At 34.0% G+C, this 26,230-nt stretch overlaps 1 protein-coding gene across 2 annotated transcripts; it reads right to left on the reverse strand.

Moving 5' to 3' along the window:
- Positions 1-26,230, reverse strand: MAPk-Ak2 (MAP kinase-activated protein kinase 2). Of its 2 annotated transcripts, none has more exons than XR_016318066.1 (9): positions 25,955-26,230; positions 10,182-10,307; positions 8,353-8,490; positions 6,726-6,932; positions 6,153-6,284; positions 5,472-5,594; positions 3,201-3,353; positions 2,164-2,399; positions 1-1,903 (listed from the first exon to the last, which is right to left on the reverse strand). XR_016318066.1 is itself a non-coding variant. In XM_089713466.1 (9 exons), the coding sequence occupies exons 1-9, from the start codon at positions 26,045-26,047 to the stop codon at positions 1,609-1,611; spliced, it is 1,077 nt and encodes a 358-aa protein (XP_089569592.1). In that variant the 5' UTR covers positions 26,048-26,230; the 3' UTR covers positions 1-1,608. The 2 variants fall into 2 exon arrangements, 1 of the variants encoding a protein (XP_089569592.1); XM_089713466.1 differs by having other exon boundaries at positions 1-1,653; positions 2,340-2,399.

The following is a 26,230-nucleotide window of genomic DNA, read 5'->3' on the forward strand; positions in this document are numbered from 1 at the left end:
TAACTACATATTTTTATTTATTTATTTATATTTAGTGAATAATTTGTCTTTAAACTACATACTTTATTTTGATGAACCATAATATACATATTTTTCGATTTGAAAGCAATGACGTCACAATAATTATGACGATGCACATTTTTGTTTGAAACGCATTGTAGTATTCTTTAACCAATAAAGGTGTCTCTTTCGCTCTTACATCAAATAAATTGAGATAGAAAGAGACAAAACTATATTTAGATGTACGATGTATTAATTTGTGACCTTTTCTTTTATATTTGCTCTAAAAAATACTTTTTTTTTTGTAAAAAAAATGCCTTTTTTGCTAGCTGTACTACGTCCAAATATAAATTATTAGTACATAATTAGCTGTAGTTTCTATTTATTTTAGATATTTTCATAAACACTTTGATATATTTAAATTACATTTTTCTAAATACATTTAGCAAAATAGTATAATAGTTTTTCTTGGTATAGAATTAAATTACTTGCACTAAACTTTTTAATCAAATTTGGAATTAGCGATTTAATGAAAAAAAAAACTTTTTCCTCTTTCTTTCCTTGTTAAGTAAATATGACTAAAAAAACCTTATTTTAAATCAATTAAAACAACAAAAACAAAGTTTTAGTACGATTAATTTAATTCATGTGAAAATCATTATCACTACATATTTTTTACAAAACTATACGCCCATATTTTTTTTAATACACACTAATATTTTAAATGGACGGTTATTACATAAATTTGCAAAACATAAACGAAAAGCAATCTAATATAATATTATTATTTTAATTCACATATCAGACAAAAAGTAGGAATAACTAAAAGTTTTCTTTGAAAATTTCTCTTTTTTGTGTTTAAATTTAAGCAAAATTTTCGTGTACTTTGTTTAATGGTTTATTATGATATTACTCCCGTAAGTACATAATATATAGTATAGTAATAATAAATATATATATAATGCATTGATTTTGCGTATAAATTGACGTGCGTTATTTGAAAAATCTCAAATATTAATGATTTTTTGAGCGTAAGGCGTTGTTCACAACCTTAATTATTTGTTTATTTTTCTTAATATTAGTTATTTTTATATAAATTTGCGTGACCTATAAAAGGACAGAGGACATAATATTGAAATATAGATTTTCTATACATATATTATTTAAGCTAGATAGATCAGTATAAGGACATTTTAAACAATATTCCAATAATTTACAAAAAAATTGCAACCCTAAATCGAATATAAAATAAAATAAAAATTTGCACTGATGAAATTACTTACAAAATACAAAAAAGACAAAAAACTAATTATTATACATATATAATGTATAAAAATAACTAATAAAGCATTATACAATACATATTTAATATAAATAAAACAAAAAATTGCAAAAAAACTACAAAAAATAATCTACGTATGGAAATACGTATACAATCATACCCTCTCTTTCACTCTAACCAAAAACTGTGACATTTGTGTGATGCTATCCCTTTCGCACGTTGGTCAAAATTAAATTTAGTTTTAGTGAAACTAAATTACAATAAAAACCCAAAAAACGTTATTTTCTATCTATTCCCAGATTTCACCGCTAGGTGGCGCTCTTTAATTATAGGAAATATATAACTTTTGTTATTGTTTCTACTTGCGAATTCTGAAAAAAAAAATGAAACATAATTATAAGTATTGTATGATTTTTTTTTTAATTATACTCAACTTATAGGACACTTCTTGTTAGCATTGCTAATAAATTTAGCCCTTATGCTTTATATTTTGATGATTTTGACTATAGTATATTAATTTAACGATATTTTTGTCAAAATCCACAAGTATTAAAAATAAGGTATTTATCAAATAAAAAAAACAATGTAAAAGAAGTGAGAAAAAGCACTACTTATTTGTAACTTATTATTAATTGTGCAATATTAATATAATTAATTATATGTATATTATAATTAAATTATAATTATATTATAATAGGTATAACAACTCCATTTCGAAAAAAGGATTCAGACATTTTTGCATGAAAATGCAAGCACGATGTGAGAAAAATTCAAAATAATTGAATTCTTCATTATATGATTTTTATCTTATTTTTAGATCCATATCTAAATAATTAGCCAAAATAAGCAATAATTTTAATACTGTTAATTTATTATAACACAAAACAAAAATTTGTATTTTAATTTTACTTAGATCAAAAAAATCTATTACAAAAATAATATATTTTTAGCTAATTATTAAGAATGTACTCATACAAAAGCATATTTTTTGTATATAATTATATTTATTACACCATATTCTAATTTTACTTTACCCCTAATTATATTAAGCACCTACTTTATTCCTTCTCTTGTTCAAAAGTGAATTGTTACTCTGCTCCAGCGCTTTGATTTGAACCTGGAAGCGAAAAAAAATATCATTAATATTATTTTCAAATTCAGAATATCAGATAGATAAAATAAATAAATAAGAATTTAAATATAATGAATACTGGTCAGTTGTACCTAAATCAACTGACCAGAGGCAAAAATATAAAAAACGCATTTAAATTCAGAATCAAATTCCAATCGCACCTGCGTCGTTGCCTCGTGCGTCCAAAATCAACCGATAAAGGAAACAAACCAACACCGCGACCTCCATCAAATTCATACTGGCCAGTTAATATAAGAAAGTAAATATTACAATACATACGCTCAATGGCAGTCGACAGCTACACTAGCCCTAATTTCGCTTTTAAAAAAAAACACACTGGCCACTAACAAAAAAAACACAATCCACAATCCACATTTTGACATTTGACAACTTCACAAGCCAAATTTTCGTCATAAAAACCCCTGGCCATTAACAAAAAATAAAAAATGTGTGCGTGTACTAGTCTATACACGTAAGAAGTGAAACTTCTTTATGACCTTATTTTTCAAAAAATAATTTCCTATATGCAACTTTACAGAAATACGTCGAATCACGCGTGTTAGGGATAAGAAAAAGATGGCGCGTAACGGAAAAACGTCACGCGTAACGAAAAAATGTTACACTAAATTTTTTTCCAACCCCGATAAAGAAGTTTCACTTCAAAAAACCCTGGCCATCAACAAAAAAAAAACACATCCACACTGTGACATTTGACAGCTGCCACATGACGTTTGACAGCTGACGTTTGACACTTGACAGCTGTCACCTGTCGCTACACGCGCGCACCTGGTCGTAGTCGACGCGCATGGTGGCGAGCGAGCGCGTCATCTCGTCCTGCACGTCCGCCCACGCGTCGCCCGCGTCGCGCAGCACCGCGTGCGTGTGCAGCGGCGTCTGCGGGACCTGCGCGTGCTGCCGCACCCACGGGCTGGACATCACCTGTGGAACATCAAATCAAATCATTTATTGAAGTGAAAACTTCGTTACCGGCGTCGAGCACTGTTTCTGTAATGGGTATAAAATGTTAAACTCGCGTCAGGACACGTGACCTGATCGAAAAAGCGTAGCGATACCATTCCAAAATATCAAACATGCTCAACGTTAAAAAAAAGTTTTCACTTCTGCCGGCACTCCCGGAGTGCAGCCCGTCTTTTATTATATAAAAAACACAAAATAAAACCTGCTTTCCGCCCGCTTTTATCTATTGATATAAATTAAGATGCATTATTAATTATTGTGAATATAAAGCTTAGAAGATAAAGCCACTTATATTCATACATAATCATTTTTAAAATGATTGTCCCTTGTTGAGATTTATCTAAAATAAAAGCATTAATGTCATAGTTATAATATTATATTAGTAAATTAAGTCAATTCTACACTATTATAATATTACTAGTAATATTATAATAGTCTCGTCTAGCTTTCCGCCAGCGTTTTCAAAGAAAAACCCGCATAGTTCCCGTTTCCGTGGGATTTCCGGGTTAAAACCTGTGTGTTAATCCAAATTACCCTCTTTAAGTAGCTAAATTTCATTGTAGTCGTTTCAATAGTATTTACTTGAAAGGGGAACAAGCAAACACATACACATCGTCACAAACTTTCGCATTTATAATATTAGTAAGATTGACGTACTATGAACAACTAGACTCATAATATTAATTATTAAGGGTGCTATTACCGTTTTTTAACAAAAAACGCTATTTTACGGTACCATTTTAACTCAACACGTGAGAACAAAGTCGTCGAAACTAATAAAAGTAACAAAATGAATTTTTAAAGTTCCCAGTAATCTTCTGGAATCAATTTCAATAAAAATATAAAAAATAATAATATCAAGTATGAAGATGATCTATAAAATGGATTGCGCTATGTTTACGTGAGCGCAATGTCCCGCGAACCACGTTGCGACGTTAAATACCTAAATTTGAGTAGCGCAGATTCGCAAGCGCGAGCGGCGTTATGATAAAAAAAAAATATTTGAAATTATCATCTCATTTCGTGATCAATAATCACATATTTACATTTATAATATTGGTAAAAAATATAAGGATGCATTTGTTAAATACGCAAACCTTATCAAAATTCAGCACCATTTCGTCCAAAACACGAAATCATACTATGATGACGTATACAGGGTGTCCCACTGTTGGTATGTGGTTGGTATACTAAGTTCAAAGGAGGTTATAGTTTTGCATACGCTGAGTTCGTAAAAAATACTTATAAAATTCCAGACGCATTTTTTTTTCAAATAGATGAATTCTTAAAACTCTATGTGTACACCCATAACAAGCAACCCGCCCAGCTTTGCTACCAGCACGTGAGCTATCGTTAAGATTATGTTTTCATAGACAAAATGCTCACATTAGCGAAGCGGTACATGCCGGCTGCAGAGAAGAAAACATGGATTTTCAGGAAAAATTTAGCAAAAAATTTTTGTTATTTAAGTGTTTTTTACGTGATCAGTGCATCTTAAACTACAAGTTCCTTCACGCTTAGTATACCATTAGTGGGACACCCTGTATACATAATTTATTACTTTATTAGAATTCCGCCATTGAGATAATATTACTACGTATGGAGGAGACACCACGAACAAAATCTGTGCGCCATTTTTTTGCTCTAACTAAGTTTTAAAATTATTATTTAGTTAGGTACTTAACGATGAAAGTTATTCCTTTGCACTTTTCCGTATTATTTGTATTATTTGTGCAATATCGTAACACACACGAAGGCATGTTTGATGCGTTTCACTTTAAAACCATTAAAAAATACCGCTCAACATACGTCACATGACGTATGTTGAGTGGAACATAAGTGATGTAGGCGGTGTCGTCTCCTATTAATATTATCTCAATGAATTCCGCCCGCGTTTTTAAATAAAACCTGTATAGTTCCCAATCCTGTGGGATTTCAAAAAAGTGGCCTTCTTCTGTATCTTCAGCTACCAACATACCAAAATTTCATTGTAATCGATTCAGTAGTATTTGAGTGAAAGAGTAACAAATACACACACACATCCTCACAAACTTTCGCATTTATATTAGTAGTATTTACCTGGTGTATAGTAAGCCGTTTCGCTGGATCAACAGACAGCATGCCGCGGATCAAATTTTTTGCATCAGCTGAGACGTTCGACCATTCAGGTTCGGGGAAATCGTATTGGCCTAGTCTAATGCGCTGAAAAAATATAGAAAATCTAAAAAATATATTGGTAAAATGTGGCTGAATTAACAAAAAAAAGGACTAAAAAGACTGAAACAAAATTGAGATGAAGCAATATTTATAGAAAGTTAATTTACCGTATTTAAAGTTTCATAAATATGACTAAAATTAAGATGTAATAAATGTAATTTCGAAGGTTCATCTTTTTAGTCAGGAAGATTTAAAATATTTTTTGTAATGGAGAAAGATGCAAGAAAAAAATATTACTTATCATATTTTCAAATTATATAGTAGTATTTGTAGCTTTCCAAGAATTTTTAAAATATATAGGGTAGTTTTTGAATAAAATATGTAAGGCGTGATAAAGACTATTCTACTGACAAAATAACTTTTGAAATTGATCAAGAACTTTTTGAGTTAAATTAATAAACCCTGTTCACAATGGACAGTGTTTGGCGAGTAGAGGCAATCACGATAGTGTTTCTTCATAATCGCCGTAATGGCGGCAAACATCGACGATCATTTGTTGGGCCAACGCTGCCCATAATATTTGTTCGAATATATTTTCCATACCTTTTTCATCCCTGGCGATATAGCGAGTCCATGGTTCGAGTAGAATGGCGGGAAACCACACAGCAGGATATACATAACAACTCCAAGTGACCAAATGTCGCAGGATTTGTCGTATTTCTCTGGCCCTAGCACCTGTAAGGAAGGAATATTATTTATTTACGATATCAAAAAAATTAAAGCACATTATCAGAACAGACACAGAATTATATAAAAAATAAAGAGGACCGAAAGGAAGGCAGCTTTCATATAAAAAAATGTGTGTTTGTACTAGTGTACACACGTATGAAGTGAAACTTCTTCATGACCTTATTTTTAAAAAAATAATTTACTATATGCAACTTTACAGAAATACGTCGAATCACGCGTGGTAGGGATAAGAAAAAGATGGCGTGTAACGGAAAAATGTCACGCGTAACGAAAAAATGTTACACTAAATTTTTTTACGACCCCGATAAAGAAGTTTCACTTCAATAAACTGTAGTTTATGACATTGTTGATTATATTGATGTTACTGATGTTTCTAATGTTTTCGACATCATTTTTGTTCCTGATGTTTCTAAAAAGACAACTTACCTCAGGCGCCACATAGTATGGCGTGTAGCACGGCGTCTGCAGCGTGTCTGTGTGACTCAATGTCTCCTTCGCGAAACCGAAGTCTGTCAGTTTTAGTATTGCGTTCGGAGCCATACTCGTGTATAAAAGGTTTTCAGGTTTGATATCGCGGTGGGCAATGTTAGAGTCGTGTAAGTGACGCACGGCGACGCATATTGAGTGCATTATCTGTGGAAGGAATATGTTTTTTGTATAAAAGGGAAACACATGTGTCAGAAGTGAAACTTCTTCGTCAGAAGTGAAGACGTAACGGTATTGCCATGACGCGGCCCAGAAATTTTACTCTCAATTCGCCAAAAAGTTTTACTTCAATAAATAGTCATGGCTCTGAAGAAGTATACTAGATAGTTCCCACTAAAATTATAAATGGGAAAGTTTGTATGTTTATAACTCCTTCACGCAAAAACTGCTGAACCGATTTTATTTTTATTAAAATTGGCACACACATAGAGGGTAATTTAGATTAACACATAAAAAAATTAAAATTATAGGATAGTTTTTATCTCGAAAATCTCATGGGAACGCCCACTATGCTGGTTTTCTTTTGACTACACGAAAAGCTACTAAAATAGAAAGATAAAGTATTTTTTTAAAGATGGAGAAGGAATGAAGAAATAAATTTGGAAATAATTAGATGCCAGTTTCAAAAGGGAAACTAGAAAACACTTATCAGCATTTGATACTATAAAAATGACATATATAATAATTAGATTGTTCAGTGATATGGTTAATTAGATAAGGTTTAAATGGATTAAACTCATTAACTTGATTATATTTTATGTTAGATGGAATTCATAGTTATCTTTTGAAAATTAATGACTTTTGAATTTGCTGTATTCTTGGTAGATATAGATATTTTCATTCATTCAATGACGCAATTATAAGACACTAGCTGTGCTCCGCGGTTACACCCGCAGTGCTCCGCTCCTGTTGGTCTTAGCGTGATGATATATAGCCTATAGCCTTCCTCGATAAATGGACTATCTTATACTGAAATAATTTTTCAAATCGGACCAGTAGTTCCTGAGATTAGCGCGTTCAAACAAACAAACTTTTCAGCTTTATAATATACTAGCAGACCGCCCCGGCTTCGCCCGTGGTACATATTTCGCAATAAAAGGTAGCCTATGTTCTTTCTCAGGGTCTAAAGATTGTCTGTGCCAAATTTCATCAAAATCGGTCCAGTAGTTTATGCGTGAAAACCATACATTCATACATAATTACAAACCTTTCCTCTTTATAATATTAGTATAGATAAGTATAGATTTACTAAATTCATGCATTGAATAATGTTTAGCAAAAATTTTATTCATTCATTCTTCATCCCTCTCCCTATTCCCACATACCTCAGCAGCCTGTCGCTCAGTGAAAGCACCCTCTCTATTGTCCTGTATCCGCTGAAACAATTCCCCACCGTCCACACACTCTATCACCACGAGAACACTTTAGCACTCCAAAACACCTTTAATCATACCTCTTTTCATCCATTTACATCCCTTACAACATACTTAAGCCACCTGTTAGTCAGTTAAGGCACTATTGCATTCCAAAATACCTGAATTCATCTCTTTCTTTCATTAACACTTACCTCAGCAGCCTGTCGCTCAGTGAAAGCACCCTCTCTATTGTCCTGTATCCGCTGAAACAATTCCCCACCGTCCATACACTCCATGACCACGAGGAGACATCTCTTACCCCCGTAGGTGTTGTCGTATACGTCTGTGATCTGAAATGATGATGCAAATTGATATAAAATGGTTACATTTTATAAATTACCTATAGAATAATAGACAATCGATCAAGGACGACAAGACGACAGACGTGGGTTCGAATCCCGCGTCTTGATAGAATTTCTAAAGCGTTTGAATGCTAAAACTTGACATGAAATGGCAACTTTTTGTATAATGTTACATCTGTTGGATTCAAAATGTATTGTATTCTATTAATAAGTTAAAAATTAAGTGTATAACTCGTGCGAGTTAACTTGACACCTGAAAAATGGTCCTGTCCCTTTCACTCCATTCTATTATCACGTGAGAGTGAAAGAGACGGGTATAGGTAGCAGGTCTCAAGTTGACTCGCCCGAGTTGTATGTAACAATATTTCTCAATGATAAATAAATACAAAGAAAAAGTAAATACCGTAGGAATGATTGTTATCCGTAAAAATAACCCATCCATAAATAGATACTACGTTGGACTACTAAGAAATTTAATCTAAAAACGTAGGCTTCTAAGAATAAATTTTAATCTAAACAAGTTATTGATTGAAACTAAAATTAGAGCTATGAATAAAATGCACAACAAAAAGATGAAGTTTTGCGCTATAGAGCTCTTTTCAATTTGGTGTGACTGTGACGTGAATTTACACAGTAAATTGGTAATACATTTTTTTTTAATGTCCATAGTATATTATCACATTAACACATGATTTTTTTATTTTAAGGTATTGCATAGCTTCTATCGCGGGCCTTGAGCGCGGAGACCGAATCGAGAAATTCCGTAACGAAAAAACCTCACGCTCCCCACTCCGACGGGCTCGGAGGTGTGGCTTGAAGGCATGCTTGATGCTATGCAATAGCTTTACCGCGGCAGTCCCCGAGTGCCACACGTCTTTTATTTTTAAACTAGCGGTCCGCCCCGGCTTCGCCCGTGGTACATAATATTTACGTTTTCTCTACATAAAAACCATCCTCGTACTTCAAGGAATATAATAAAAAAAGAATTATCGAAATCGGTTCAGCCATTCTCGAGTTATGCGCTTACCAACACATTTTGCGATTCATTTTTATATTTTTAAATAAATAAAGTAAATATTCTTATATTGTGTAATCATAACATGTGTACATAAACTTGCCACTGGATTATAACTTCCGGGATTAAAAAAAAATAGGCTGTATGTATTTAAAATTATCAAATGATAATTTGAAGATTGAAAAACGCAAAGCTCTACGTACGCAAAGTCTAATTTAAAATAGTACAGCATTTCAATAAAGTGTTTAGTTTGAAGTTTGAAGCGTTTAGCGTTTGAAGCGATGCTATTTACAAACACATTCCTCGCTACACATCCTCGCACATTATTTGCCGCAAAGCACCATTCTTTTAAAATCAATATTTTTCACTAAATTCATATTCTAGTTTTAGGGTTCCGTACTCAAACTAGCTAGTTCCGTATATAATCCTATTAATCCTATTAATATTATAAATGTGAAAGTTTGTATGGATGTTTGTTACTCTTTCACGCAAAAACTACTGAACCGATTACAATGAATTTTAGCACACATATAGAGGGTAACTTGGATTAACACATAGGATAGGTTTTATCCCGGAAATCCCACGGGAACGGGAACTATGCAGGTTTATCTTTGAAAATGCGGGCGAAGCCGCGGGCGGAAAGCTAGTTAATCTATAATCTCACCTCAACAATATGCATGCAGCCGCTCGCCCTCCAATGCAGTTCCACTTCCCGCCTGGCTTTTGGACTGTCGTGCAGAACCTTCAACGCACGACGCATGCCTGTACGCTTTTCCTTGCATTCTACCACCTGAAATTACATACAGGGGAAATTATAGAAGATAAATTAACATTACACCTATACATATATTGATTTATCTATACATATCTATAGACTATAGGTAGTTTTATAATACTTGAAATCACATAGAGATAAGTTGAGTCTGTTTAAACGCGCTTATTTCAGAAACTGCTGGACATATTTCAAAAATACTTTCTCCATTAGATATGAACGTGATCTGTGAGTGTTATAGGCTATTTATTTATATAATTACTAGGTTTCCGCCCGCGGCTTCGCACGCGCAGTCAAAGAAAAACCCGCATAGTTCCCGTTCCCGTGGGATTTCCGGGTTTGCGTCATTTTCCCGGGATAAAAAGTAGCCTATGTCCTTTCTCGGGTATCAAAATATCTCCATACCAAATTTCATGAAAATTGGTTCAGTAGTTTAGGCGTGATTGAGTAACAGACAGACAGAGTTACTTTCGCATTTATAATATTAGTATGGATGTACCACATAACTTGATAAACAGCCAATTATAGAAGCTTGTGGTCACCCTGTGGTTGAAATTCGACCATAACTATAAAATGTATTGTAGTGTGTGTAATGTTTTTTTTATCTATTAAATTTATTTTTTATGAATTAATTTAAAAAGAGAAATAAAGTTTGTTAGCATATGCATGCATGTCAGATCAGTCTGCATAGCATATCATTTACATTGATACCTACTTGTAGGTACATATAGTATCTTCAATCGATCAGTGAAACAAATGTGTAATGCATACTTAGTGTCAGAGATATGGGAATCCACATTGAATATTCGGGTTTCTAATCTATAGTTCTATACTATATAATATTATAAAGCTGAAGAGTTTGTTTGTTTGTTTGAACGCACCAATCTCAGGAACCCCGGGCCCGGTTTGAAAAATTATTTCAGTGTTAGATAGCCTATTTATCGAAGCTAGTATATTAATAATACAAGAGTTTGTTCGAACGCGCTATCTTCAGGAACTACAGAACCAATTTAAAACATTCTTTCACTGTTGAACTACAGAACCAATTTAAAACATTCTTTCACTTTTGGTTATGAACGTGGAGTAATATGTACAGGCGAAGACGGTGAGGACCGCTAGTTAGTAATTAACATTATACAAAAAAACGTATACCTAGAACTGGGAATCGGTAGAAGTTTAGGTACCTATTTCAAAATTTTTTACGCAAATGAACTTTTTTAAGGATACATTGTACAATAGGTACGCAAATAAAATAATTATTTACTAGTACCTACACTTACAATTTCGAAGAACTGTTTAGTACGAGAATTTACTATCGCTTCTCGGAATGTAAACAGCTTGTCTGTTTATTGCTTGTTTGATTGATCTCAACGTTTTTGTATATGTACAACACTGAATGTAGTTACCTATTTGCATCTGATTTTCTTGAATCTAATGATAAACTACCAAAAGCTGTCTCCTTCTATTGGCCAAAGTTAAATAAAAATTTGATAATCAACATATTGCAAATTAAAATACATTTTTGGAAAAATCAAAATATTAAGCTTGGCAGAGTTACGATATGATTAGTCCTATAATTAAATGCATTTTAACGATGAATATTTTCAGTAAGAAATTATTACTATCACGGTCCATAAAGCAACGAAAATTACATCATTCCAAAGTACCTTAATTTTCACGTATTTTTTTTTATTTTTCCACCCATCGTGGAACCTTCCCATCGTTCCACGAACCTTCTAGACCTACCTTTTTATCAACTATTCTACAATTAGGTACCTAAACCTTTGTAAACACGGACAAACCCACAGCAAAAGGCTTGTACACGTAAACACTGACTCTTATCTTATCAGATGTCAGTACACAAACACGTGGGGTGTCACGAGTACACACTTATCGGTTACCGTTATTTAATTAACATTAGCGTCAAATACATGCGCAAAATTATGGCTGAAAAAGTTCCATCACATCTTTCCTATAAGCATTTATCACCCCCGTACTAGCGTTAGCTACTAGTATTCTGCGCCCGTACCATGTCTTGAAGCAGTATTATTTTAAATGTGGAAAAGTGACAGCGCTATATACGTCGTCTAGCGCTATCCCTTTCCAACACTGGCGATAATACTGCTTTAATACTGCTTAGGTTATTTCAATTTAAATAAAGTGGAATCCGTTTATAATGACATCGAAGGGAATCGACAAACACGTCATAATAAGCGGACGTGCTCTGGGCGAATCAAATTGGATTTATAGAGAAGTAGCCGATTTAATTGATTATTAATGCTATAAATCTAAGGCTATAAGTGATGCACTAAAATCAACATTGAACTTTTAACTTGATTTGTCAAATAGTTCGGCAGTAGGTACAAAACATTTGGAAATACTGCCTATTGTATTTTCAAGCTAAAATTCGCTATTTCGAGCATAAAACAGTGCGCGCACGAGCAACTTTGTCTCCGCAACTATTTTGTCTCCGCAACTATTTTGTCTCTCCCACCTATGGGCTAGTATGAAAGTGCGCGCACGTAGCGACGCAACTCCCCATACAAATTGATGGGAGAGACAAAATAGTTGCGGAGACAAAGTTGCTCGTGTGCGCCAGCTCTAAAACTATTAACCATGATAAAACCCGCATTCATCGGTTTAAGTAAATCGATTCGTAATGACTGCGGCGACCGGCAAGCAATTTTAACTATAGCAAGCTACTAGTTATTATTCTGTGAACAGTCACAGTAGGTAAGAAATAATAGTTACCTAATAGTTAATACAGACTATAACTATTATTTCTTACCTACTAGTCGCTATTTATATTTATAAAGCATTTGAATGCCATAAAAAATTCAAATTATGGTGCATTTACATTGCTCATTCTAACCCTACTATGTTATGATATAGATTCTTTAAGTGTAAACAGGCGTAGAGCATTTTTTCGTTGTTCTTAGTGCGTTCGAATAGATTCTACGCAATGTTCTAATACTGCCCCCCTATGCAAGTGGCTTTCTGTTAGCGTAGCGTTCAATAGAATATACTACGAATGTATGAGATTGACGTAAGCTACGTCAATCTCATAACTGAACAACACTGATTACGAGCTTTCGTTTACACTAAAAGATCACGATATAATGCTCTTGCTCTAGCTCTATGTTCGTTTGATGTAAATGTTCCGATACATTCAAACACACAGAAATAATTCATAAGTACGAATAGGTTTGATATGTCGTAAATTATTTTATACATCCCTAAGTAATAAGGATTTCCTGGCGAAACAATGTTGCCGGGTCACCTAGTATATCCATACTAATATTATAAATGCGAAAGTAACTCTATCTGTCTGTCTGTTACTCAATCACGCCTGAACTGCTGAACCAATTTGCATGAAATTTGGTATAGATATATTTTGATACCCGAGAAAGGACATAGGATAGGTTTTATCCCAGAAATCCTACGGGAACGGGTTTTTCTCTGAAAACGCGGGCGAAGCCGCGGGCGGAAAGCTAGTTTAAAATAAATATATCAATCAATATATGTATCAAAAATAGCTCATTACATACGCTTAATCAAACGAAAACCACATGTAAAAGATTCACATAACTATTTAAAATAAACCCATTCATTTCACTAGAATGAGTTTATCAAATAAAACCGACTAAGTGCGAGTCGGACGCGCTCACAATGGGTTCCGTACTATCATCTATAATAAAAAAATCATTTAATGTATACCCTTCAATATTTATTTTTTTAATTTTTAGTATTTGTTATTATAGCGGCAACGGAAATACATCATTTGTGAATATTTTAGCTTTCTAGCTATCACGGTTTATGAGATACAGCCTGGTTACAATCAGACAGCGGAGGCTTAGTAATAGTGTCTCGTTTTACGCTTTGGATACGGAACCCTAAAAACATTAAAAACAACGTATAATCCTGGGAAATCCGACATCAAAGTTGCAACGCATGAGTTGATATTATTTATAGATTTATACGGACGAAACCGTGCCGCTTATAAATAGATTAACGCGTAATAAAAACATTGATTTATAATGAAATATAAACTTCACTGTACACATGTGGTAATGTGGTAATAATGCCTAGAAGTTTTTTTCATAAGAAAAATGTATTATTTCAAACATTCATATTTCATACAGCGAGAATTCTTTTAAAAGTTCATTTGAATGCTCATGTTACAGAAATAAGTTATATATTATATGTAGGGCATGCACCCGGGTTTACCCGGTTCCGAAAAACCCGGGTAAACCCGGGTTTTTTGATGATCTTGAGAACCGGGTCTGAATAGTATGGAACCCGGTTCTCCCGGTTCCGACCAAAATATTAAAATATAAAGTATTATTTATATTTTGCTGCATTATTTTAACAAATTTATTGTACCTATCTGGCAACGTCAGACTCACGTGATTCGCGAATTTTCGTGCCACGCCTCAAGCGTGGCTCCGATTGGTTGTCTAACCTTAGATGCTATAAGTTTCCTACGGTTGTATTACCAAAAAAAATTAGGCTTCGAAAATGACAAAAATTAGGCTACAGAAATATTTTTATTAGATTTCTCGTGAATTTGAAAAGCTGTTAATTTTACTGATTCATATAATGATCCAGTCATGTTTTTGTTTTTGGTATCAAGCTGTTTATATCGAATACTCAAGTCTTCGGTCCCTTTTATGTGAAAAAGTCGAACTCACAAGCCAACGCATCTAAAGATACAGCCGAAATGCTGAAAATTTTCGCAAATTTCGACATTCGCATGGGACTCAAAACCTACAGCTGGGTACTTTTCATGTTTTTATGTGATATTATGATAACAAGAGCGCCGAGACAACCGTCAAAACGCTAAATACGCTATCGATACAAATTTACATAAGCGTATGATGTTTTGCCTAAGGATTCGGTCACACTACCAACGACGACGACGACCACGAACAAAATTTTCATCCAGTCGAAATTAAATAAATTGTGCAAAACACAATTAAAAAAATTTTTTCGAGATCAATGGTTAAAAAAATAGGTTTTTCGTAGAAACGGTAGCTCCTAGGAAAAAATGTATTTAACCTTTTTTATAGATAATTTTATGATGTACAATTTTGGTTCCAGGTGATTGTATGATAAACTTACCGTCTCGGCGAAAATCGCAAAAAAAACTATTCTTTTATTAATTGACCTCGAATTAATTTTTTTTTTCCGCGTACCGTAATGACGGGAGATTTAAATATTTTATTTTGAATAAATTTTGGCAAGATTTGAATTTTGGTCGTGGTCGTCATCGTCGTTGGTAGTTTGACCGAACCATTACCAAAATATCATGAGCTTATGTCAATAATTAGCGTTAGCAATTTCTATTCCATGGCGATACTGACGTTTGACTAAGGGCCAAGGTACTTTTATAAGACTGATAAATAAAGAGAAGTATTGAAATTTTGTTTCTTTATTAATTTAATAAAATAAGACACAAGCCGCGTAAAATAAAAGGCCTATCTACTTTTACAGTTACTTTTGTTTAATTTAGTATTTTTTCCGAAGTATTATAAAAGAACCGGGTAACCCGGTTCTACCCGGTTCTGAGCTCGATTTGGAACCGGGTTTCAGAAACTTGGAACCGGATCCGGTTCTGCATGCCCTAATTATATGTTGTGACCCGCGGTTTTACCCGCGGCCGCGTTGCTCTGCTCCTATTGGTCTTAGCGTGATGGTAAATAGCCTATGGACTTCTTCGATAAATAAGCTAGGACCTGTAGTTTACCAGGACCTTATAATATCTCGTTCAAACGAACAAATTCTTCAGTCATAGTATAGATTTACTACCAGTTAGAAAAGCAGTTACAGAGAAGAAACGGAAACAAACTTTAGTCTATTAACGATTCTGTGCTTTAGTACCTAGTTACCGATAAATACTTACTAGCACAGTTAGTAAGAAAAATTGTTGTTAAAATAGTTGATGAATCATGATTAAACATAAGTAACATAAGTATAGTAAAAATACAACTCAATATCGATATAATTGCTATAGGAGACGATAGTTGATTCCTTAGGACACAAAAACTATCTGGGAAATACCTAAGGCTTAGGTATTTCCCACAAGGTAGGAACATACCTCCAATTTATAAAAACAGCTATTTTATTTCGACGACGCGGCGACGCTTTCGTCGACGACGCGGTTGGCGCAGTGGTAAAGTAACTGCCTACTGAGCCGACGGTCCCGGGTTCGATCCCCGATCAGGGAAAATATTTAAGTGTGATGAACTCAATTATTTGTTCTTGGGTCTGGGTGTTATTATCTATATATATATGTATTTATTAAATATTCGTATCTACAGGTTACGTCAATCTCATACATTCGTAGTCTATTCTATTGAACGCTACGCTAACAGAAAGCCACTTGACTAGGGGGGTAGGTCGATTTGTGTAATAATGTCCTATAATATTTATTTATTTATTTAATATTTATACAACACGAACCAAAAACCTTCCAGCTATGACGATCATATGCTAACTATTTCGCCAAGGGTAAGTCCGAAGTAAGTCATTGGCCTAATGTCATCATCATCTTATTATGATTTGGTAGGAAAGTTTGTATCAAAGTGATAATATTTATTATTTACGCAAAGCAAGTTAACTAATTTTGATGAAATATACTTTATCTACAACTGGGAACTAAAAGTTATTTTTATTTACGGGAAATCATGAAAACTAAAGTCTATTTACGAAAGACAGCTCATGGTGAGTCGTGGTCATTATCAAACACCTACATATAAATTCGTGTAGTAAAATAGTTGCATTAAACAAAGTAGTTTCCAATATAGGTATTTAATACAAATTTGCAAAAAAAAAACACGCTAAAACTCATATAAAATTATTGTATAGTCTTCGATCCTTGATAAGTGAACGAAGTCTAAATTCAATCTACATATTACAAATTTCGTCTAAAGGAGTCTGTTACGTATCGCAGGCCAAGCTAAAAAAATCGTGTTAAAAAATTAATCGTTAATTTAATTACTAACTACCTTAAAAGGTAGTTAGGTACTATCATTCATACAATATGTACAATAAAAATTATCACAAACGTCTTTCACAACCAATATATTAGTCATATTCATACATAACATTATGTAAGAATGAAGATAATAAATTCCTTCATCTATAGGTAGACCGTGTACCTACTAATATTATAAAGCTGAAGAATTTGTTTGTTTGTTTAAACGCGCTAATCTCAGGAATTACTGGTACCATTTGAGAAATTCTATCAGTGTTAGATAGCCCATTTATAGAGGAAGCTGCTATCCTATCCTACTAATATTAAAAATGTGAAAGTTTGTGAGGATATCCATCCATCACACATTCATCATATAACTACATTCATCACATACGTGTATGTGTGTTACTGTATGTATGTTTGTTACTCTTTCACGCAAATACTACTGAACCGATTACAATTAAATTTAGCACACATAGACGGTAACTTGGATGAACACATAGGATAGGTTTTATTCCGGAAATCCCACGGGAACGGGAACTATGCGGGTTTTTCTTTGAAAACGCGGGCGAAGCCGCGGGCGGAAAGCTAGTTCCTTAATATTTCATACTATTTCACCTCTTCTGAATCACAAGGACTTACCTAACCACACATAAAATTAGCGATAATTGCACATTCAGTCAGCTTATCAGCGTAACTCGTTGATAACGATAAAAAATATCCGCGTCATGGCGCCGGCGTATCCGACTATCAAATACATCCTTGCTAATGATAATACTAGCTGTGCCTCGCGGTTTCACCCGCGGGCAAAATCAAGCATTTCTACAGCTCATATTATGTTATTAATTTAAGTCACTGCCAACTGCCAAGTATCATCATAATATTATGTTCAGTAGTTTAACAAACATACATAATGCATTCATCGTTACCAACGTCTGCGTTAAAATTATCTTTTTCTGTTCTTGTTAGACAGCGTGATGATATATTATAACCTAGCCTGCTTCGATAAATGGACTATTAGCAGTTTAAATCTTTTTCTAATCGAAACAGTAGTTCCTGAGATTAGCGCTTTCAACCGAAAAAAAAAAACTTTAGCTTTAGCTTAGCATATAAGATTAGTTCAAATTATTGATACTTTGGACCTTTATCTAGATTTACAAAAATACCTATTGTAGCTTTTTACTGGTGATTTCTTCAAGTTAGTTTGTTGCTAATCTTTTTATGTTTAGCACAAATAAACATATAACTATTTTGATTTTGAGTATAAAATGCATCAATTTTGGTTTAGCAAAAACAAACACAACTATATATCTATAGATTTTCTCACTTACTATAAATTTCAGCATTACTTAAGTTACATGTACCAGCAAGCCATTCATACTGCAGTCACGAGTTTATTAATTGCTTCAAAATTGTAAACAATAAATACCTACTAACAAAGATTTTCCTTAAACAGCATACAATATCCGTACAAATATTTAGCTCTAATCACGTCATAATGACGTGATTTAAAAGCAATAATATCTGTTTTGTAATTTTTATTGCTTCATTTATTAATTGTATTTAAAAAAATCTATATAATAAAAATGTATTGAGTACACCTCGAGAATGGCTTGCGCAATTCGGCATTTTTTACGTTAATTGTTAAGGCACAAGGAATGTTCTTATGGAGAGAAAACATAACAGGACAATAGGGCAGTACAGCAGTGCAGTCTACAGGGGCAGCTAGGAATACAGTATACTCGCATAGATATTAGTACATGTGAAACATAATTCCGATAATACTGAGGAAATATGATAACAATTCGACATACAAGTAAGTATTTAATCTATGTATTCAATGTTAAAACTATAAAGAACTAGCAAACCGGGCGAACTCCGTTTCGCCACCAGAGACACCTTTTCTTTGCTAAAAACCTCACGGAGCCCGAGACTTTTCCAACGAATGCAAAACCGTGGAAATCGGTTCGTGCATTCTGGAGTTATAGCGTCAGGAACGAAAACCCGACTTATTTTTATATTATAAAAGAATAACTTAACCGAAAATCAACTTTTTATCATACCAGAAACACTAAAATTTTGATAAACTAATTACAGAAGCGTTTATTTGTAAAATCACTTCCTATAGGTTTCCTACATCCTTGATAGAGTATTATAATTTAATCATTATCAGCTGAGAGATTAAGGGATTTCCAATTGGGGAATCAACATAAAATATATTTTATTGGTAAATACTAAATTCCTATCCTGTAGGCATAGTATACACTACTTGATTATGCTTGAGCCCTTTTTGAAAATATTTGTTAGGACAAGAGAGTTATAGTTTGAAAGATGTTTTCCATATATTTTTGAAGTGAAACTGCTTTATCGGGGTTGGAAAAAAATTTAGTGTAACATTTTTTCGTTACGCGTGACATTTTTTTGTTACGCGCCTATTTTTTTCTTATCCCTACCACGCGTGATTCGACGTATTTCTGTAAAGTTGCATATAGTTAGTAAATTATTTTTTGAAAAATAAGGTCATAAAGAAGTTTCACTTCTTACGTGTGTACCTACACTATATAGTACATGCACACATTTTTTACTTTACAATATGCAGTCACCACTATACCCAGATTTAATATAATTTTTAGATCAAATAACATAAGTCACTACGTTGACATCGTGATGAGATTGCATGTGCACAAAAAATCTTTGGAGGAGGTAATTGGTCATCATGGTGACTGATGTTTCGTGACCTAAACCCCGCATGGGATGAATGTATAATGTCGCCGTTATCTGGTTAAATATGCCATTTGTCTGAATGACGAGAGAAAGACAAAGGGCTATGTTACAACCTGCTAACTAGTTGGACATTGAGTGACGCTTGTAAAATCAATGTTCGGCCTAGTCATTCAATTAAATATCGTCATTCAATCAAGGCACTAGTCATTCAATCAAATAGAAAATTCAAACAGATGACTGCAACATAGATAAAGTTAAAACTTATAAGTCAAACATTGAAAACTTTTGTCTTAAAACCACTCTAGTTTACACATAAACTTCCTTCCTCTACAAAACGAAAATAATGATAAAATATTCATTAGTATTACATCATAGAGATGTCATTTTTGACATACCAATGTTTGTGCCGTGATTCACATTGTATGTGCCAAGTCGTTGAACTTATGTAATCACTTACTGTGTACTGTAAATCATATAGATTATTTTTACAGTATATTTCATCACCTTTATATATAAAAAGTTTATTTATACTACTTCTAAGTATTAATAAAACATAGTTGTAAGCACAAATATAGAGGGTAACTTGGATTAACACATAGGATATGTTTTATCCCGGAAAACCCACGGGAACGGGAAATATGCGGGTTTTTTTTAAAACGCGGGCGGAAAGCTAGAGATAACAAAATATTGGCGGACTATTTATAATCTAAAGAATGTTTATGATTTTAGATTTGTAGAATTTGTTCATGTAATAATAACAAGAATAAATTCAAGAGCGGAAACATCTTAGCCAACTTGATTTCTAGGTAATAATGTGAGCAATCAGCAATAATAAGAGTAAGTATAATAAACAAGATTTAAAACCAATCTATACTAAAATTATAAAGCTGAAGAGTTTTTTGTTCAGTTCAACATGCTAATCTCAGGAACTACGGGACTAATTTGAAAAATTCTTTCACTGTTAGATAGTCCATTTAATGAGGAAGGCTATAGGCTATATAATATCATCAAGATAAAACCAATAGGAGCAGAGCAATACAGGTAAAACCGCAGGGAATAGCTTGTAACTTATAGTATAAAAAATAAAAATGCATACACATTTAGAGGTCAGAGTTGGGCAAGGCAATACTTTAAACTGCTATATAATTTATTTTTTGTTCATGACACAAATAAACAAACAAGTATATCAAGTTGAGTTCAACATTTTTTTTTGATTTTTCATATAAAAAATTATTTATCAACTTGACGTTAAAAAGCAACAAAATTACACATTGGAAATGGAAAAAAACAGTTGTTAATCTATACTAATATTATAATACTAGTCCGATTTGAAAATTATTTCGCTGTTAAATAGCCCATTTATCGAGGAAGTCTATATATCATCATGTTTAGGAGCGGATCCACACGGGTAAAACCGTAGGGCCCAGCTAGTGAATGATAATTTGTTTGTCTGTTTCTTAAATACTTACCTACTAGTACACTGAGTCACTATTTAGAGTGATCTAGTATATTCAAGTATTTAAATATTGCTTTGAAATAATGACTTGCTATATTTAAAAAAATACATTACTATCAATTTCATAAAGTTTGGAAACTAAAATATATGTATATGAGTCTAATATCAATATTGTTGCATCAAGCTATTGTTTTTAGGACTGAAATGTATTCTTTATAAAGAAATGATGTGGTAAGAGCTGCAAAAACTGCAACCCACTTAGTGGTTAATAAATGAAATATGTTCAAAAGTTACTTCAATTTCACAAAATTTATATTTATTTACAATGTGCCCCAGCAGATATTGATCTGCTCTATTGCCCCTGTTTTGTGTTTTCTCTCCATAAGAAAATTCATTATGTCTTAACAAAAAAATTTAAAAAATCCCAATTTTCGAGTTAAAAGGTTAGCCACACATTTCGCGATTCTATATTATTTAATGTATCGAAAATTGGATGCAAATACTACATTTAACTTTTTGTCAAATCTTCTAAATTAATATCTGGCCAGGTGGCGTATCAACAAAATTGTATTTTTTGTATAGATAAATAAAACTATTTCCTATTTGATATTTTGCATTTATCTAAGCAATCTATCCTTCTCACTATATTGTTAATTAATATTTACACTACGTCAGTTTTTTAATTAATTATGAACTAACAGTAATGTCTTTTTTTTTATTTTTTGTGTGGTGTCTCTCAATGTTAGCCAGAAGGGCTTCTACATTTTAACGCGGACGCGGGGGTGAACTGAAGGTTCACCCTGGTAGCGACATGCACAAGGGCGTCCCCCCTTGACGGGGACCACGAACCTCAGCTTGAGCTGTCGCTTGAGTGGAGGAGGCCAGAAGGGCCCTAATTGGACGGGGACAGTAATGTCATAAACAAACTTTATATTATGGGGTGTTAAATATTATTCAAATGGTTTAAGGGCGACCATACATGGACCGCTTCAAGCAGTTGAGACTGCTTGAAACCGCAACCGTGCGGTGAACTATAGACATTTATTCACTGCCATACACAGACTGCTTGAGCAGTTGCGACCACTTCAAGCCATCAACTGTGCGGTTTGTAGCAACAGCTCGAGCAGTTAACGACCGACCGCTCAAGCAGTCTGTGTACGGCCGGACTAATGGCTGGTTCACACTTTGATTAGTGCGAGTGCAGGTGATTAGTGCGAGTGCAGGTGATTAGTGCGAGTGCAGGTGTGTAGTGCGAGTAGTGTCCAATTGACTGCGAGTGCAGGTGTGTAGTGCGAGTAGTGTCCAATTCACTGCGAGTGCAGGCACGCTGCGAGTGAGGGGGAAGGGAGGGCGCGCGGGACGTGGCTACTCGCAGTCCACTCGCAAAAAAATAGAACACGCTTCTATTCACTTTACTACACAGCCTACTAAACACTCGCACTAAACAGTCGCTGTCCACACGTAGTTACTAAACACCTGCACTCATCACCTGCACTCGCACTAATCAAAGTGTGAACCAGCCATAAGAGTCATGATGTTGTTTAATCGCAGTTTACAACAGTTTGGATATTTATATAATCCAGATACATTTTCAGTTGTTACTTAGGTATTTTAGAAGATTAAGTTTGAAACATATTATGCATTATTTTGTGTATGTCTGATTAGGAAGATATTTCAGAAAACTGTAGGTACTACTTTTAGTTAATATTACCTATTGTAAAATAACACAGTAGATTTGTATGAACAATAATTTTTATGCATGTTGAACAACTTATATCCATAATTTGTTTTAAAGTGCCATTGCCCATTGCATACCTGTTATATCAGAAAATACCTATATAATTTCGTTTTAAAATGAACTTTTAACTTTAACATAATTCTTGAAAACAGGGGGTTGACTTTAGAAACGTGCGGCACGAATTTCGGCGCGATTTTAATTTTTATCGATCGATAATGATGCCCCGAAACATACATTAGCGGCTTTTCGTGCGGAAACGTGTAATTACAGAGAAATCTTTTTTTTAATTTTTGAGATTATGTTCAAAATTGTTTGAGTTACATTGACAAAACTACAAGAATTGTGTTTGAAAGAGATAACAAATGTCTTAATGTACATATTAAAAACCATAGTTCATTCAAAAGCATGTTCACAGACATAGATAGACTACGCAAGTACCGCGATCTGTATGAAAACCAAGCGTGTCATATTTTTTGTACTGACCTTGACGCGTTATGACGTCACGAGCGCTTTTTAGTGATGGTAATTTCATTTTACGCTAAATCGATTAGGACGCCACTCGCGCGGCGATTCTAGTATCGTCCTATCCCATCGAAGTAAATCGAAAGAAATCAGATCAAACTAGATCTATGTCTAAGAGGTAATTAAATAAATGAATCGTAATCGATTACTAAATCGATTCAAGACAGAAAAATGATAATTACCATAGACAGAGGAATGATAAAATAAATTTATAAACCTTTTAATATTCTAACAAGTAAACTAATGTGTTTTAGCTTTTTCTTACATATGCCCATTGAGTTACCGTGTACTACGTACTAGAGAGGCCATCGAAAGAAAGTAATGAAACTGTCAATCAATCAATCTTTATGTCCCGTTGCATCAATCCATTTTTCTTTTATGTTCGGGTTACTTGGAAAACTGAAAAAACAAACATAGTCTAAGCAATAAGGAGTTTTGACAAAAAAAATCTATGCCTTTTTTTCTGAAAAATTGCTCCTTCAAATTATCATTTTTCTGTTCGATTATAAAATCGATTAGAATCGAGAACTGTTGCATCAAATGAACATCACTAACCACAAAATTGGACAGAAAAATGAGAACAGAAAAATGAGAAGACGCTATACATTGCTTGTTATCATACGACTCGATCTTTACCGTGCCAAGTAAAAGCCGCAATGTATTCCGAATCATTTCGTATGATTTGGTATCCGTGTTTGTCACGATCGTTTTCCACAGATATTCTTTATTTGATTTTAAAATAAATAGTGCATATTCTGATTAGAAAATTACTTACCGGTGGAAGGAAACATCTCTGCTAACTCGGCCACTCACAGCTGTGGAGTTTCTACAGTTTATAACGGCGTAATTCGGCATTTTACTTTATTCAGCTTCACGTCTTTCCTTGGCGAACTGCAAGCGCGGACTGAGTGTAGGCCAGCGTCAAGTAAGTTTCATAATCTTAGTTTGGACACGGGAAGTACATACACTCGCTTAGTCTATCTTGATACATGTCCGTGAGCATGTTGCTGAGGGGACAACAATTCATACGGGTTATTGGCGAGCATAGCATATGATTGTTTGGGGCAATATGGGTATGTTCATAAAAAAGTTAATCACTCAGACCCAGACAACCCATTTGTTGCCTCTGACCCATTTGAGTCCCAGTGGCATGTTGTAAAAAGATTTTTTTAAAAAGATTACTATAACCACCCAGCAAACTTCGGTGATAATATTATAGAATATGTGGAGACGATGGGTGGAAATAAATAAAATGGATCCATTCATTGCCATTGTAAATTTTATCAAACATGTATACAAGATTTGAAAAATAATTATTTAAAAAAAATGTTTTTATTGTATGTAAGTATATTGCACACAAATTGTTAATCACAGAACCGAATCTGTCCACCCCGATTCCACGTGGTACTTGTCTGTCATACACTAGAGTGTATTTAAAAAGTCGGAGGCGCGGAGGAGCGTGGCGCCCGCGTGTGCTGAGGAGCAGGCAGAGTCAAGCGAGCCGGAGTGGCTGAGGCTGGTCGCCAAAGGCGACCAAAAAGCCGAAGCTACGAAGGCGAGTGAAGACTCCTGCCTGCAACGAGGTACACGGGGGCAAGCGCCACGTTCTGCAGCGCCGGAGCAGTCAAGAAAGCCCATAATCTTCGTTATATTTCTAACTACATCACTACATAGTATAAAACAAAGTCACTTTCTCTATCCCTATGTCCCTTTGTATGCTTAAATCTTTCAAACTACGCAACGGATTTTGATGCGGTTTTTTTTAATAAATAGAGTGATTCAAGAGGAAGGTTTTAGTATATAATTTATTAGGTTTAAGTCAAAGCGGGCGAAGCCGCGGGCGGTAAGCTAGTATAAATATAATCTCAAAAAAAATTAAAAAAAAAATAGAAGGGGGGGTTTCCTCACCCCCCCACTTTATAGGGGGTCTCCTCTTACCTCCCCCCTCCCTTTCCCTCCCCTCCCCCCCCTTAATTCGTGCCGCAAATTTCTAAAGAAATACCAAAACAGGTATCAAAATGTTGAACGATTAAAACGCATTGCTCATTTCTATAAATAAAACTTTTTTGCACAAACGGCATTGAAATTTTAAGAATTCGAGATTAAATTTGTCGCGCGACCACAAAAACTCATCAGCCGTCAGCGTAAGTATATTTTTGAACTTTACGTCATGCATGTAAACAATAAATGTGTAACAGAGGTTTCCCAAAAATTTGAAAAATCCCCAGTTTAATTGATGACAAACCTACCTTTCCGTTGATTCCAAGGCCAAGGACTGTGTTGGAGATATCATAATCATCTGTTATCGGCGTAGTTTTCGGTGTTTTAGTAAAATTATTCATCTTGATTCACAAATTTTGAGCGCACTTCACATAAACACAATGCCCAGTTGTTTGAATTTAAACTTCGAACGCAAAAAAGGTTCCGAAGAACCCTTACACACACAATACACACACTATTCACATGAACAAACGAATAAATTGTAATTTTTATCTAAAATCCCGGGCGAGTGCGTCACAGTTCTT

Source organism: Colias philodice, chromosome 30 (assembly GCF_061535455.1).
Source record: "Colias philodice isolate Cphi_HAF_F1 chromosome 30, ilColPhil1 Martin Lab GWU primary, whole genome shotgun sequence".
Classification (NCBI taxonomy): Eukaryota; Metazoa; Arthropoda; class Insecta; order Lepidoptera; family Pieridae; genus Colias; species Colias philodice.